A 17,545-nucleotide genomic window follows, 5' to 3' on the forward strand; every position below is an offset into this window, starting at 1 on the left:
TTTTTTTGGTTGAAATTATTAGGCATTCTATGGCATACTTATGTTTTTCGTCGAAGAGAAAAGTCCATTTCTCTTCAAGAAATTAATCGCCCAGCCTCGGCTAACCTTACAATCCAAGATACTAATTCCATGTGCTGCTATTTCCCATCTTTTAAAATAGAGCATTTCATGAGAAACAGCATATCTATTGCCGGCTCCATGGCTAAATGGTTAGTGTGCTGGCCTTTGGTCACAGGGGTCCCGGGTTCGATTCCCGGCAAGGTCAGGAATTTTAACCATAATTAGTTAATTTCGCTGACACGGGGGCTGGGTGAATGTGTAGCCTTCATCATCATTTCATCCTTATCACAACACGCAGGTCTACGGGTGTCAAATCAAAAGACCTGCATCTGGCGAGCCGAACTTGTCCTCGGACACTCACGGCACTAAAATACTACACGCCATTTCATAGCATATCTATTGTTGCATAAAGAAATTGCATACATCTGCAGATCCTTTTCCACTTGCAGAAACTTGCCACTTTTTGAACTACAAAATGCTTTGCAAGACTTAGTCGCCTGAAGTGAAGTTTTCTGTTTCCCCCAGTACCGCATGTTGCACTCGGACACTGAATGCTTGTAGCCCGCTACGCTATTCCAGTGTGCTTTGCCGTAACTGATTACTGCGAGTTTAGATGATGCAGTATTTCTCAATACTTCCTCACTGTGGATTAACAAACAATTGTGAGACCAAAGAATGTGTGTGTACCTGAAAACACTCATAAAATATGTTTGTACCAGCCTGGAATACAGCGTCACTAGTCAGGTCTGTGCTGATTCACTCACGGAACTAGTGCAGTAATACGTACTAGCAGGGGATAACAGAAAGTTGCGCAGTATTTGGAATGCCAAATTTTGCAATAGGAAGGCTGCTATTTGACAGCTTTACTGTATTTTGAAACACAACCATAACTGTGCAATGAATTATTGTTGTTTTACTTTGCAGCGATACAGATATGTCTTATGGTGATAATATGATAGAAAAGGGCTAGAAGTGGGAAGGAAGCGGCCGTGACCTTAATTAGTATATTCCTTGTGAGTAAAATATCACGGAAAAACATCTTCAGGCCTGTCGACAGTGGGGTTTGAACCCACGATCTCCCAAATACTGGGTAATAGCTGCATTTAAGCGACTGCAGCTACCGAGCTTGGTACGCGCACAATGAATCATTGAGAAATACACTAACATTTCCTTTTCCCCTGCTTTGAACCAAACAAAATTAGGGTGCATAAATTATGCAAGGGCATTAATTATGGAAGAAAATATGGTAAAAATGGAACATGGTCTCCGGAAAGGCCAGGTCTTTCAAATTGACGCCCATGGGTGACTTGTGCATCTGTGAAGAAGGGGTGCTAACTTGGATGATGTCTAACGTTGAAAATGGCACAAACGCCCAGTCCCCAAGAAAGAGGAATTAACCAATGAAGGTTACAATATCTGACCCAACCAGGAATCGAACCACGGACTCCATGGACCAATGGTCAACATGCTGACCAGTTAGCCACGTACCTGGACACTAACAAGTAATGTAAAATGAAAAATGAAAATCCACAGCCTGTTTCCAGTCATTTGACCGGGTCAAGGATGGAATGAATGAAGCCCCCATCTAGCGGCGAGGATAGGAAATGTGCCGACTGCCGAAGCCTGTCGCACTCCTCTGGGGCAATGATAAGTGACTGATAGATGAAATGTTTGATAGATGACAGGGAAAACCAGAGTACCCGGAGAGAAACCTATCTCGCCTCCGCTTTGTCCAGCACAAATCTCACATAGAGTGACCGGGATTTGAACCACTGTATCCAGTGGTGAGAGGCCGGCGCGCTGCCGCCTGAGCCATGGAGGCTTCTAATGTAAAAGATAAACAAAAATTTTCATCATTTTACCTCAAATTTCTCATTCCCATACTGACCAGTCATTGTGTTTATGCATTCCTTCCGATGTTCCTATCTTTCTGTATATGGTTTGATTTGCACTTGTTTGTTCCTTTTCATGGCTTTACCTCAAATCAGACGAATCAGATGATCATTAATTGTTTCATCAGTCTCCAAGAAACTACTTTTTCACATTAAAGGTACAAAACATGAAGTTGGATCTTAAACAGAGAAGTTTCCACAATAGAGAAATAAGAATTGTGTTAATGAATACTGAATGTGTAATTGTAATCGCATTGTAATCGTCGTGTTACATACATGTAGTACGTGCTGAAGAGAGGTTAAGTACAGAACAAAATTGGCCTAACGCAACCTAATAGGTTGAAAGTCAATTTTGGTAAGAAATGTGTCAGTTCATTAATTAACAAGCATTTTGATACTTTTTAGTAAACAATGAAATTTGTTTCTTGCAAAGTTCATTAATTATTAACCTCATTAAAATTTAACTTCAAATATGAATGTCTCACATTACCTGGAGGTGTTGGTAACTCATCCACAGGTATAGGCTTTCCAGCTTTGTGCAGTTTGATAGCTCCTTCATACTGCTTGACAATACGACCCATGCGTCGAGCTTTACTTGCATTGCCCTCTTCTTTGGCTTGTTGTTCACAACTCTGGTACTTTGCAAGCCTTTGTTGTAATGCTTCCAATACTGTTGCTGGAGCTGGTGGTGCATTATATATCGATTCATCCACCTCTCCTTCTTCTGAAAAAAAAAAAAAAACAAGAAAACAATCATCAAATCAATGGTTAAAGACAATGGTGATTGACTGTGCAGTAGAGGTGGTAAACATGACAAACACAACTCTTTAAAACTAAACTCCGATCAAAAATAGAGTAAAATAACAGGGGAACTTGCTATAAATTTAGTATTGTACCGGTTACGACCTGTACATAAGTATTTTTTTGAGCATAAGTTACGTTTATTTACCACGCGTAATGTTCCGAGCGCGTCTGGTTTGTTTACCAGCAGTGAGGACCAGCTAGCGAGTGTGTGACGACTGTGAGCTGTGACGTAGCCACAGGGGCTAGCTAGACCGCCCGCTCGTCTCAACACGTGTTACCAGCCTTGACTGGTATTTTCTGGATTCCACGTCACTTGTTCTAGAGAGTTCGATTGAGAAAATTTTGAAATTTCTATAATAATTGTGCTAGCGAGTCGAGCGATATGTCATCTTGTTTGGGATCACCTAAACGTCCCAATGCTTGAGTTTCAAGCAAATCCATCGAGGGATTCGGGAGATATTCAATCAAACCGTATTATGACGTAGACATCCCGGATTGAATAAAAAGGGGACCTACTGTAGCCTATACACACAGTCTCAGCTGAGTAGTCAGCGGGGACACTCTTGCTACTACTATCATCGTGGAACTCTGTCATTATACAAGTGTGGGAAGACGATTCTTCCAAGTTTTATAAAGTGGACTCATAAGACTTCGAGTGTTGTAGAAATTTTTCTAAGTCTTCGTAATTGAACTTAGAATATTTACAAGTGTTCATTAAATGGACTTGTATTATTTACGTGTCTCCGAAGCTGGAATTTTTCTAAGTGTTCACTGAATGGACTTGTATTATTCACGTGCCTTCGAAGCTGGAATTTTTCTAAGTGTTCACTAAATGGACTTGTATTATTTTCATGTGTTTGAGATCAGAACTTTTCTACGTGATCATTGAATGGACTTGTATTATTTACGAGTATTCGAGATTGGACATTTTCTAAGTGTTCGTAAAATGGACTTGTGTTATTTACGTGGAATATTTGCGACTGTTGAGGATCCCATCCTTCTAATAGACAGTGATTGATTAACATTGCTAGTGATGAACTTTAACTTTCCAACGGCTCTAAACAAAGTCAGGATTTCACTTGCATTTACTCAAAGACTTGTACATTTGCCAGTGTTGGTTTAAAGGACTTATAAATTTCATCAGTGAATTTATTTATGTGAATGGACTTGTGTTTTCGTCAGTGGTCACTCAAAGACTTTATGAATTTCACCAGTGATTAACTTTAAATATATTCAGACTTCCAAGTGAATGGACTTGTGTTTTTTCGTTCGAGTTTAGGCAAAGACTTGCACCTTCGCCAGTAATGAGTTTAACTATAATTTCACAAGAAGGGACTTGTATTTTTCGTTGCCAAACGTTATTCAGAGACGAAGATTTTCCTAGTGATGAACTCTAAAATTAGTAATACCACTCATATCATTTTAGGAGTGTTGGAAGTCTTGATGTACAATTATCAAGATCTCTGCTTATAAGTTGATCATCCAAGGTGTTCATGCACTCAGTGCTACTAGTGACCTTGGGAACATCAATCCTCTCAGTCTCATTGGGCTGAGGTAGTACATGACTATCTACAACATCGCCTGGATCATCGGGGTTCAACCCGGGCCTCAGAGTTCAAGACATCTCTACTTGCCGTCAATCCAGACAGTCCAGCTGCCTCTGTCTGGAGTATATGGAGTCCCTGGAATCCCTGGAGTCTTATGGAACGTGCTTCCACCAGCTTGGCTTGGTGAGCTGGAGAACCCGAGCCATACTATTGGAATACGAGGAAGACAATCCATTTCTACTTAGAGGTGATGTGCAAATTCATGACTTATTTGAATAAACTCTTATACAATCAGAGTCAAAGTTTTTCTGTAGATAGGACCCTACCTCCTGTACCGAGCCCTAGCTACAATTAATCCAGTTTTTCGCCCTGAGAACTCTATTTCATGCTACTTTAAAATTTAATCTGAGAGTCGGGCTCTTTTACTGGTACAGTATAATTAACCCATTTTAAAAATGGGTTTTAAATTTTAATCTATTTCTAGATACTAATATTTGACTGATCACTTTTTTCTCTCTTCATAACACTAAGAAAGCTTTATTAGAGATATTCTTCCCAAAATTATTCAAGATCAACTTAAGCAGTACAAAGCTATTTGCTATCATTACTGGGAATACATGGGCAGAAAATTATCAAACAGCCTCCAATAAAGCATCGAACCTACCACAAAGCACTGAACCTGAACCCTTCAGCCCTTTGTACTTCATAACAAAGCATTAGTGTTCAAAAGGTATCTATGAAGGAAATATGTCGCATTAAATAAGGCTGTATAGAGAAGCACTGCAAGAAATCAACTATCTGCGGAGCAAAAATGGAAATAAGTATCTGAATATTAATGCCCCATGTGAACAGGTATTTGAACTTATTTAAATTTTATTTAGGAGGAGCAGCAGCCCAGCTCTGGGGAAAATGTGATAGTGAGCATTGTGTACCTAGGTAATCCCCTTATCTCGGTGGCAGCAGTTCTCTCCCCTTCTTTAGTGAAAGGCAGGAAGGTAATTCCAGATCGTAGGGTATTCTCTGGCCTAATGAGCTAGATGGAATGTGACGTTTTGAACTGGCTGTAATTTCAGTACACGAGTATTCCGTATGTGCAGATGCAAGGTCACATCCAGTGTATTACGATACCATAATTTGCTTCCCAGAGTAACTTTGCTTATATTTTGTTATACTGAAAGCCATTTCAGTTTTGACTCAATATATAACTGTTAGGTTATTCAGTCTGTCGAAACTAATAATTAATACTTGCCCTTCATCATGCAAGCAAAGAAAGAGAAACTGGAGGGAGAGCATACTGTTAGATATTCAATATGCTATGGCAAGAAAGTAGTTATCAAAAAAAACAATGTCTTGTTTTTCAACCTGATTTGAGAATACAGTGAAACCTCGATTCTCCGTTTTTCGAGGGACCATGAAAATAAAACGTACAACACGGGAAAACGTAAAATCCGGGATTGAATGAAAACCATCAACAATTTGGCTAAACATCACAAAAATGAAATATGTATAATTATAATCTTACAAAAACTCCTAAACCAAACCAAACTACAGCCCCATTGGGACTTTGCCTGCCAAGCGACCGCTGCTCAACCCGAAGGCCTGCAGATTACGAAAGCGCATGGTCAGTGCAACGAATCCTCTCGGCCGATATTCCTGGCTCTGTAGATCGGGGTTGCCATCTCACCATTTGATAGCTCCACAACTAAAGGTAATTACGTAGGCTGAGTGGACCTGGAACCAGACTTATATCCAGGTAAAATTGCCTGACCTGGTCGCAATCGAACCCGGGCCCTCTGGATGAAACCGCATTAATTACCGGTACGAGAGTTCAAAATCTCGATACTTTATATTCAGTTTTACAGGGGAATCTTCGTCAGTTTCCCGTGAAAACTTCTTTCAGTTCAGCAACTTTGATTAGGCTAGCCAAACTCTTCGAAAAATCTAATAACGCCAAGCCAAACGACAATCGACCACAAGTAGCTTTTTAATTCTCTCATCTAGTAAAATAAAGCACATTAGATATAAAAGCACCCAAAATGATGGCGAAATCCCTTCATTTCTTAATCTTTCATTGTAATTTGGTCTCCGGTATACAGTTCGTAGTCAGTTTCTGGAAATCTCGTATCGCGCAAATTAGGCCTACATCGACTTTTAAAGGTTATGTTGAACTCGAAAACATGGTTTCGAATGTAAGTATTGATTCTTAAAAATTCTAGAATGCATTATATTCAGTTCTGCGAGTCACAAATCCAGTCAAATTGGAAAGATAAAAGAAATATCATCAAAACTTTAGAAATTACGGTTTCGTGACCTTGAGGTCATCTGGAAAGCACGCTCGCTGCACGTGTCAGTACGAGTTGGAAATGATACCAACCATTTAAAATGTAACGCGCGCAAATAAAACGACTGCAGTTTTTGGTATTTTAACACGAAAACGTAAAATTCCCAGTCTTACATTAGGACCTAAACAGTAATAGGCAATCCGAAGACCTCCCATGGCTTTCTTTTTTTAATGTAAGGTGCAACATCTGTTCTGGTCTCGCTAATGTACGATAATATCAAAAATACTAAATTTGTGTTAAGAAGGAGCAGTTTCGATTCCTGACTGAAAGCCCAATTACTCTACAGTGCCCTGAGCAAAGTGCCGAAAACGTGTTCGGCAGTACGATCGAAAAAATGTAAACATATGGACGTTTTATAAGTGCGAACATTTGACGAAACTCGTTCCGTCTTCAAACAGAGCTCTCGAAATGCACCGTGTCTCCTTGCAATTGTTGAGGCCACTCTCTGCTTTATGATTTCCCGACATTTTCTAAACAATACCACCCGAATGCGATGCTAAGATGGTCCCTTATGCAAGTTCACCGCCGATCGCTTTTCCAGTACCGGTACAGTACTTGCTTTAATTATCGCAAACACGGGGCGTTAACGCCAAGATCCATAAATATGCCATAGCCGTCCTTTTGTGAGATACAGTGTATTAAAAAACGATTGATCGAGGATTTAGCGTTGATGGGACTGGAATTTCTGGACGGTTGATCCGGGAAATCGTTTCTTCGAGGAACGGATAATGCGGGCCTTTTACAACGTGATTTATTAACGATGCTCGTGGGACCACGTAATTTGAACGCATATTCCGGGAAAACGTATTTTCCAGGAACGGATAATCGAGGTTCCACTGTAATACACAACTGGGATTTATTCACCAAACACTTCCCAGATTTCTGGATTGCCTATCAAAGTATCAAAGTTGCTTAAAATTGTGAGTGCTCGTCATATTTTTGTTGTTGTTGTGGTGGTGGTGGTGGACGCAGCTTCTCAGCAACAATGATCCCTGAAGATGGAGATTGATCCTTTCAGAGCTAACACTGCTATCTTCTTTAAGATTTCAGTGTGTAGAGAAAAAGTTAAGTCAGAAATCCATAAGGAGGTGAGGGACGGTCCCACGCGCCGATAACTGAGATTTCTTCTATATCATATTTCCTCTGGTAGTATAGGATGGTAGGCTCATAAATTTGCCATTTTTCTGCAGCTTTCAAGGTGGACTGTTAGGTTTATTATATACCTTACTGAAGAATTATTTTTTAAAGCAAGTATGTCAATCCTCCTGCTACTGCCATTTATTGCCAAGCCATGCACTTCACAGACTTTGAAGTATTTCCCTCTCAGTGCTTCAGTTACAATTGACTGGATCTTATTATGTTTAGCATTTTAACAGAAATATGGTGGGGCTAAAAGCAAGAAGTAGTCAATATAAGTGAATTTACCTTGAGGTACAGCTGCACTAGGGCCTTCATCATTAGCTTCTCCTTGCTGTCTACTCTCTTCTTTGCGTGGTTCATTAATTTGTGGTGTAGTAGACAAAGATGATGGTGGTGGTGGTGGCATTGCACTCAAGTCAACTGGCTGACCGCTCTCAACAGCAGCAATAACTCTATCAAATTGCTGAAAAATTACAAAGAAACTCACTCATTTTAAGAATTCATATGATATAAACGTGATAATGTAATCAAGAGAGTCTATGTTCAAAAATGTTAAACACCTCTTTTATATATATGTATAAAACATGAAATTTCAGTCTATCCTTTTCTGAAATCAATATGCAAAACTTTATAAAGCAAAATACAACAAACAGGAAAAAGTAATAAACCAGTGATACAACACTATACTCTAGTACTTTTCAGAGACTGTTAATCCAAAAGTCATTAGCCACAGGACCAATAGTTTTGTAAGGAATCTGAGCCATGCAGATATGAATTTCTACTTGAAAAATCTCACAAGCATTGCCTAGAATTAGAATTACGACTGTCTTGGTGAAAAGCCAATGACAATATTGCTGAGGTATCACATCCCAGGAACACTAAAATAACAACTTGACAAGGAAAAACAATTAAAAAGTTTGAAGATTTGAAACTGAACGTAAATGGATATGAAGTCATCCAAAAAATAATCAGATGAAGAAATAAATCATGCGAACAAAGAAATGTCTGAACAATGTCAGCAGTTCCAATGTCATATCAATGGAACATTGTGCATCACATTACATTCACATACCTTACTTATTTTAACAAACTTTATAGCTGTGTCTGTGTCACCACTCCTTTTTGCTTGTAGAGCTGCCAACTTATACTGGTCTCTCCTTGTTGTCAAGATATTCAAGGTATTCTTATCAACTGCAGGTACAGAGGATGAACTAGACTCACTCTCCTTCCCTCCTGCAGTAAGTCCTGGGAGTGCAACACCGTAACGAGGCACCGACGGAGGGGGAGGTAGTGGTGCAGGTCGTGAAGGAACCGCTGGTGGATCCGGCTCTGTATACAAACATCAATATATTGATGCACTGTTTACAGTTGTAAAATGGCAAAAGTCTTAATAACACAGTCTTGCCATATACCTTACCTGAAATGGCAACAGAAGGTGCTGGGACTTGTGGGGATACAGATGATTCCTCTGCAGGAGCAGGAGCTCCTGCAGGAGCTGGTTTGGTAATGGCAGAAATAACAACAGGTGGAGGAATATCTTCTTCATTCACAACACGACCAGCACGTGCTTGCTTTATTAGGTCATTCAGAGTTTTTATTCCACGACCAAACCTGAAAAAGTATTTGCAAATAGTAATCTGCTCTCAAGAGATTAACAAATTGAAATTACTATTTGATCATTTTTATCTAAATATTATAGAGTTGACAATCAAAAAGTAACTGTAACAGTTGAATAAAGGATTATATATGCACTGTGATAGAATCATTAAGGTATAACTTAGAATTAAAAGAAAAAAAGAGAACAGCTTGCAGATTATATTCAAAGCCATGTCAAATTCTGGATAAGAGAAACCAGAAATAACATAAGATAATTTCATCTGATGGAATTCCATACTAAGACCACACCATATAGAAGAGAAAGTATGCTCACTTTACATGTTTCAGTGGTTCTGATACACAGAAGTTATATTTGCAAGCAATTTCTATACAAATACAAGGCCTTTCTTTAAGCAGCAACTGAAGTAATTTCATTACCATTGTAATGTACAGTAGAAGTCCGTTATAACGAGAATTCATAACAGCAAAAAATATACTTGCTATAGCGGATTGTCGTTATATCCAATATTTCGTAAAAATCGGGAAAAATCCAATACACAATACAATCGGTATGAAACGGCAATCAGTTTATTCAAAACTTGCCTTTTTGTGGATGATATCCACATAATAAGAAAGTCAGCACATGCTCCCTATCCACTCCTTTGTTTACATGGCCTGCCTGCCTCCTATAGCAAGTCAGTTCTTGTTCTACATCACACATTAGATATACTGTACATTTCATTATAGAGATTTACTTCTTTGCCTGAGGTCCTAAGTCAACTTAAAGACATCATATTATGACAGGAAGATCATAACCATAATTTTTGTTATTATATGTATTTATTATTCCTGCAACATTGTCTGGTATACGTATGTTTTAGTTATCACAATCTGTTTAATGTTTATTTGGCTGAAACTAGTCCCAAGACTGATGTAATATTATTCACTTGATATATTGTACTAAAAAGGTGGATCCTCTTGTCAATTTATTTCTTATAATTGCACTTCAATAAAGAACAAACATGAAATTTATATCTTATAATCCTTAAGTGATTTCAGTATTAAAATTAAGCGATCATTTACTACAGCCCTTATTTTTAACAATTTAACAACTGCTATCGACCACGTTATTTACGCATTTATTACGAAAAACATGTTATCTTCTTTCATTTTGATTTTGCTTTACAGAACAGCAGTCGACGGGTATTACTAATCAACTCCGACAACTCCTATGTCGACGAGAGAGCTCGCAACTGCACATAGCGAGAAAACTATACAATACTGAAGATGATCGATCGCATTTTGTGATAAATGTTTGTTTTCTTATTCAAACAGAGTCACCTAACCTAACTTGTTGTTGTTGTTTGAGTCATCAGTCCATAGACTGGTTTGATGCAGCGCTCCATGTCACCCTATCCTGCGCTAACCTTTTCATTTTGACGTAACTATTGCAGCCTACATCTGCTCTAATCTGCTTGTCATATTCATACCTTGGTCTACCCCTACCGTTCTTGCCACCTACACTTCCTTCAAAACCAACTGAACAAGTCCTGGGTGTCTCAAGATGTGTCCTATCATTCTATCTCTTCTTCTTGTCAAATTTAGCCAAATCGATCTCCTCTCACCAATTCGATTCAGTATCTCTTCATTCGTGATTCGACCTATCCATCTCACCTTCAGCATTCTTCTGTAACACCACATTTCAAAAGCTTCTATTCTCTTTCTTTCTGAACTAGTTATCGTCCATGTTTCACTTCCATACAATGCCACGCTCCACACGAAAGTCTTCAAAAACATCTTTCTAATTCCTATATCAATGTTTGAAGTGAGCAAATTTCTTTTTTTAAGAAAGCTCTTCCTTGCTTGTGCTAGTCTGCTTTTTATGTCCTCCTTACTTCTGCCATCGTTAGTTATTTTACTACCCAAGTAACAATATTCATCTACTTCCTTTAAGACTTCATTTCCTAATCTAATATTTTCTACATCACCTGCCTTCGTTCGACTGCAGTCCATTACTTTTGTTTTGGACATTTATTTTCATCTTTTACTCCTTACCCAAGACTTCATCCACACCATTCAGCAACTTCTTGAGATCTTCTGCAGTCTCAGATAAAATAACAATATCATCGGCAAATCTCAAGGTTTTGATTTCCTCTCCTTGGACTGTGATTCCCTTTCCAAATTTCTCTCTGATTTCCTTTACTGCCTGTTCTATATAAACATTGAAAAGGAGAGGGGACAAACTGCAGACTTGCCTCACTCCTTTCTGGATTGCTGCTTCTTTTTCAAAGCCCTCGATTCTTATCACTGCAGACTGATTTTTATACAGATTGTAGATGATTCTTCGTTCTCGGTATCTGATCCCTATCATCTTCAGAATCATAAATAGCTTGGTCCAATCAACATTATCGAATGCCTTTTCTAGATCTACAAATGCCATGTACGTGGGCTTGTCCTTCTTGATTCGATCTTCTAAGATCAGACGTAAAGTCAGGATTGCTTCACGTGTTCCTACACTTCTTCTGAAGCCAAATTCATCTTCTCCCAACTCAGCTTCAACTTGTTTTTCCATTCTTCTGTAAATAATACGTGTTAAAATTTTGCAGGCATGAGATACTAAACTAATGGTGCGGTAGTTTTCACACCTGTCAGCACCAGCTTTCTTGGGAATAGGTATAACAACATTCTGCCGAAAATCGGATGGGACTTCACCTGAGTCATACATCTTGCACACTAAATGAAATAACCTTGCCATGCTGGTTTCTCCTAAGGCAGTCAGTAATTCAGAGGGAATGTCATCAATTCCAGGTGCCTTGCTCCTATTTAGGTCACTCACAGTTCAGTCAAACTCTGACCTCAAAATTGGGTCTCCCATTTCATCAGCAACAACAGCCTCTTCATGTTCCAGAACCAAATTATCTACATCTTTACCTTGATACAACTGTTGGATATGCTCCTGCCATCTTTCTGCTTTGTCTTCTTTCCCTAGAAGTGGCTTTCCATCTGAGCTCTTAATGTTCATACACCTAGATTTCTTTTCTCCAAAGGTTTCCTTGATTTTCCTGTATGCAGCATCTACCTTTCCCAGGACCATACAGCCTTCGACATCCTTACACTTCTCCTTCAGCCATTCTTCCTTAGCTACCTTGCACTTTCTACCCACTTCATTCTTTAATCGCCTGTATTCTTTTCTGCCCTCTTCATTTCTAGCATTCTTGTATTTTCGTCGTTCATCAATCAGGTCTAGTATTTCCTGAGTTATCCACTGATTCTTAGTTGATCTTTTCTTCCTTCCTAACATTTCTTCAGCAGCCCTACTGACTTCATTTTTCATGACTCTCCACTCTTCTTCTATAGTGTTTCCTTCAGCCTTTTCATTTAGCCCTTGTGCAACATGTTCCTTGAACCAATCCCTCACACTCTTTTCTTTCAACTTGTCTAGATGCCATCTTTTTGCATTCTTTCCTTTCTTCAATTTCTTCAACTTCAGATGGCATTTCATGACCAACAAGTTGTGGTCAGAGTCCACGTCTGCTCCTGGAAAAGTTCTGCAATCCAACACCTGGTTTCTGAATCTCTGCCTAATCTTAATGAAGTCTATTTGATACCTTCCAGTGTCTCCAGGTCTCGTCCACGTATACAGCCGTTGTTTGTGGTGTTTGAACCAAGTATTGGCAAGGACTAAATTATGATCAGTGCAGAATTCAACCAGCCAACTTCCTCTTTCGTTCCTTTGTCCCAATCCAAATTCTCCTACTGTATTACCTTCTCTTCCTTGGCCTACTACTGCATTCCAGGCTCCCATCACAATTAGATTCTCGTTACCTTTTACATATTGTATTAAATCTTCTATCTCCTCATATATTCTTTCGATTTCTTCGTCATCCGCTGAACTAGTAGGCATATAGACCTGCACTATTGTGGTAGGCATTGGTTTGGTGTCTATCTTGACGACAATAATTCTTTCACTATGCTGGTCGTAGTAGCTTACCCGCTGCCCTATTTTCTTATTCATTATTAAACCAACTCCTGCATTTCCCCTGTTTGATTTTGTGTTGATAATTCGGTAGTTACCTGACCAAAAATCTTGTTCTTCCTGCCAACGTACTTCACTTATACCAACTACATCTAACTTTAGCCTATCCATCTCCCTTTTCAGATTCTCTAACCTACCACAACGATTCAAACTTCTAACATTCCACGCTCCGACTTGCAGAATGTCAGTATCCATCTTCCTGATGATCGCCCCCTCTCGTGTAGTCCCCACCCGGAGATCCGAATGGGGGATTAGTTTACCTCCGGAATATTTTACCCGGGAGGAAGCCATCATCAGTACATCATTCATACAGAGAGAGCTGCATGTCCTCGGGAGTTAGTTACCGCTGTAGTTTCCCGTTGCTTTCAGCCGTGTAGCAGTATCAACACAGCTAAGCCATGTTGAGTATTATTACAAGGCCGTATCAGTCAATCATCTAGACTGCCGCCCTTGCAACTACCGAAAGGCTGCTACCCCCCTTTCGATGAACCATTCGTTAGTCTGGTCTCTCAACAGATACCCATCCGATATGGTTGCACCTGCGGCTCGGCTATCTGCATCATTGGGACACGCAAGCCTCCCCACCGCGGCAAGGTCACATGGTTCGCAGAGGAGGAACCTAACTTAACCATATTATATCTATCATGAAAACATATTTCGAGCGCCAGTAGGAAAATGATAACCTTCTCCCTATACATTTACATGATAATACCGTAGCCTTTCCGAAATTTAACCAGACCCAAGAAAATATAAACTAACCTCTGAAATCAATGATGCACACTGCCATATGCTTGAGATGTATCCCATTCTTACTTAATTGCAGTATTTAGCATTAAAATTAAGCAATCGTTTACTTCAGCCTTTATTTTTAACGAGTTAACAACTGCTATCAGACACGTTATTTACGCATTTATTACGAAAACATGTTCTCCTCTTTCATTTCGATTTTTCTTTATGGAACAGCAGTCGACGGGTTTTGATAATCAACTCCAATATCGCCTTCGAACAATGGCAAGAGAGCTTGCTAGTGGACATAGCAAGGAAATGATACCAAAGATGATCAGTCGCATACAATATAATCGCTGGGTGCATAAGTATCTGTAACGGAAAAACTCGTGCACGCTTAATGACTCGTAATAACGCATGCGTTTGTGATAGGCCTTTCGCTGTAAAATAAGGATAATACACAGTTTAATATAGGAATTTTGAAGAGACAGAAAAAGACTTGTTATAACGGGGTTCTCGTTATATGCCCTACTCGCTATAGCAGACTACTTCTGTATACACAAACACATTCCAGGATGTTAAATTCAGTTCTAGACAAAGAAAAAATAAAAAAATACAGCGTACATAGTATTATCTTGGCAACGATTAGGGACAGGTTGACAAGCGCAAGCAGTTTTAACACAATGGGAAAACACTTTTTCAAAAACAATGACCTGGAATTTTAATGGGCTTAAATAATCCCTTTAAGTCTAAAGTACATTTTATGACCTAACCCAGCAAAAGTGTTGCGGAAAGTTTTAGATATATACACTTCACTGCACAAAATTCTGCTCCAGTCCCACTTCTACTCCCACTGCATACACATTTTCTTACTGTGGATTCAGTCTTCGTACTCACCCTCACCAGAAGCTAGTCATTAAGGTTTATCATTTTCCTCATTCCTATGATCCATAACATACCATGGTATAGATGGTGTCTATTTCCGCTTTTAGATCCTTGTCTGATAGATGGATTTTAATGCACGGTTAATTAGACTGTAAAATGTAGCCTTCTTGTGGGCACCATGATGAAGACATTTTTTTTTTATTGCATTAATGGTTTGTGTTGGCTTTCTATAGATTTTATATTCTTTTTAGTTACAGTAAGGTCAAGAAAGTTCGAAGTATGGTTTACTTCTGTTTTTATTGTAAATTTAATACGTGAACCTAAGCCGTAAGTGGCTCTAATATTGCAGTGCTACTGGTGATCTGTTGGTCTGAAATAGCAAATATGGCATTTACGTATCTAATCCATACTATGATTCCTTTTTATTTTGCATATTATTTTCTAAATGATCACTACACATTTCTGCTAGTATGCCTAAAGCTGGGGCCTCCCATGGAGAGTCCTTCTTGTTGTTAAATTGGAAATAGTTATTAGCAAGGACAAAATTGAATAGTTAGAAATTCATCTCTTCTATATTTACTAAGTGGGTTTTTTTTTTTTTTTTTTTTTTTTTTTTTTTTTTTTTTTTTTTTTTTTTTTTTTTTTGCAATAGGTTATTTTTGATGATTTTTATTGTTTCTTGAATTGGTATATGGCATATGTATTAGTTATGTAAAATGAATTAACTGTATTAGAAGGTTGTAGTTTTATATTTAGTGGTATTGCAGACATCTATGGAATTTTAAACTGAATTATTGCTGTAATAATTGTAATATTTTCTCTTTAAAAAACTATAAAAACTATGAATAAATTAGGATATTTTATGAATTGGGATTTCCTATAATTGGCTATTAGTCTAATGGGTACAGTATATATATTTATTTATTTATGAATTTTTGGTTGAACTCTAACAATAGGCAATTTAGGATTCAGAGTGACAGGTTTTGTCATATGTATGGCATGCTACACATAACCTAATTGTAAAACCTTCCATTATTTTTAATATATTTTATTACAGGCTAAGTTCACAAAACTACTAATCATATATGAAAATATGTATTATTTATGAACACATTGCTGATCGGGTGCTCTTCGCACTCTCCATCCCCTGTGCCCGGCCATTTCCTGAGCAACTTAGTGTAAAAGTGCATGCATAGAATCAAATGAGCCTGGCTTCACTAAACTTGTACTCATTGTGATAATATTTACTGGAAATCTGATGAAGTAGTCCTAATAATGTTTTCTGCTGTGATAAGTTGTGTAGCAATGACCTTGGTGAAGGGACATACGGCAATTTATACAGATTTCAAGTTGTTTTGAAGGGTGTATATCTTCACCATCACTACTCACCATTTCATCGAATTTACGTTTTTCAATGTTACCTGGGCATTCCGAATTATCATCCGCATGCAGTTCATAAAATATTTCATCCTGATCTAAACATGTGGTCAGTCTGTGAAGCGCCATCTTATCCGCCACATGGCTCCTTGAACGACGTAAACATTATGTCGGGAAACTAAGAAATTGAAGCATAAAACAGAAGAACGAAAATTAAAGGTAGTATGGAATAAACAAAACATTCAACAATGAGATTCTATAAACCAAGACTGCTAGCTAGTTTCACAAGTTCCAACAGATGTCGCCGAATGTACAAGTCTCGTGAACACGAGTTAACTCGGGACCCGTCAGCAACGTTCGAACAGCCAAACACGAGTAGACTTGGGTCCCGTCTGCAATGTGTTAATACTTAAAAATATATTTTTAAAATACTAATTAGTGCTGAAGTTATTAAAAGAACAGTGACTTTATGCAGCTTGAGGACTAAAGTTCAACGGCCTGTCAGGTTACGGAAGACATTTAAATATCCTTCACATCAGGCATAGGGTTAAATATGACAGCAGTTTTAACTGCAAATAGAGAGCTAATGAAGTGTCTAGTTCAATCACAAAGGCTGACAGACTGAATACTAAAGAACAAATGCACATATGTATGAAAGTGAATACATATATTAAAACATACCTTCGAGCCCTGGAAGATTCACCTGCTGTTTTGGCATTCTTCTCTGCTTCTTGGTACATTTTAAGTCTCTCCTCCAGCAGTGAAACCAGAGAATTTCCCGTGCTGACCTTTGGCTTATCTGGTGGTGATCTAGGTGTTGGTGCCACCACTTCTGGAGGTGGACTTTCATCTTCATTCAATGCACTAAGTTCATGCTAGGAGAGAAATACATACTGGTAGATCATGACATAACTACTTTCTAAGGTTATTTAATGTAAAGGAAGTCAAAACAAGGAAAATGTTAATAGAATTTGTACATAAAGGTGATGATGATGGGTTACTTTAAATGACCTAACTAGGTCATTGGCCTCCAAGTATATAAAGTAATAACTGTAATAAGATATTTCGAACAGACACATATGAAAAGAGTTACATGAAATGTGAAGGATGAGTAAATTGCCTTACACTTTCAGAATAATA

General features: G+C 38.4%; 1 protein-coding gene across 2 annotated transcripts in view; it reads right to left on the reverse strand.

The window, feature by feature from the left end:
* Nucleotides 1-17,545, reverse strand: part of l(2)gd1 (lethal (2) giant discs 1) — a 107,276-nt gene that overhangs the window by 68,213 nt on the left and 21,518 nt on the right. For both annotated transcript variants that reach the window (XM_067145132.2, XM_067145131.2), the window contains exons 4-8: nucleotides 17,087-17,280; nucleotides 9,203-9,396; nucleotides 8,858-9,114; nucleotides 8,071-8,248; nucleotides 2,443-2,676 (exon numbers count right to left, since the gene is read on the reverse strand). In XM_067145132.2, the coding sequence (XP_067001233.2) occupies nucleotides 2,443-2,676; nucleotides 8,071-8,248; nucleotides 8,858-9,114; nucleotides 9,203-9,396; nucleotides 17,087-17,280 (1,057 nt within the window). The remainder of the gene's footprint in view (nucleotides 1-2,442; nucleotides 2,677-8,070; nucleotides 8,249-8,857; nucleotides 9,115-9,202; nucleotides 9,397-17,086; nucleotides 17,281-17,545) is intronic.

The sequence above is a fragment of the Anabrus simplex genome, chromosome 4, assembly GCF_040414725.1.
Source record: "Anabrus simplex isolate iqAnaSimp1 chromosome 4, ASM4041472v1, whole genome shotgun sequence".
Lineage (NCBI taxonomy): Eukaryota > Metazoa > Arthropoda > Insecta > Orthoptera > Tettigoniidae > Anabrus > Anabrus simplex.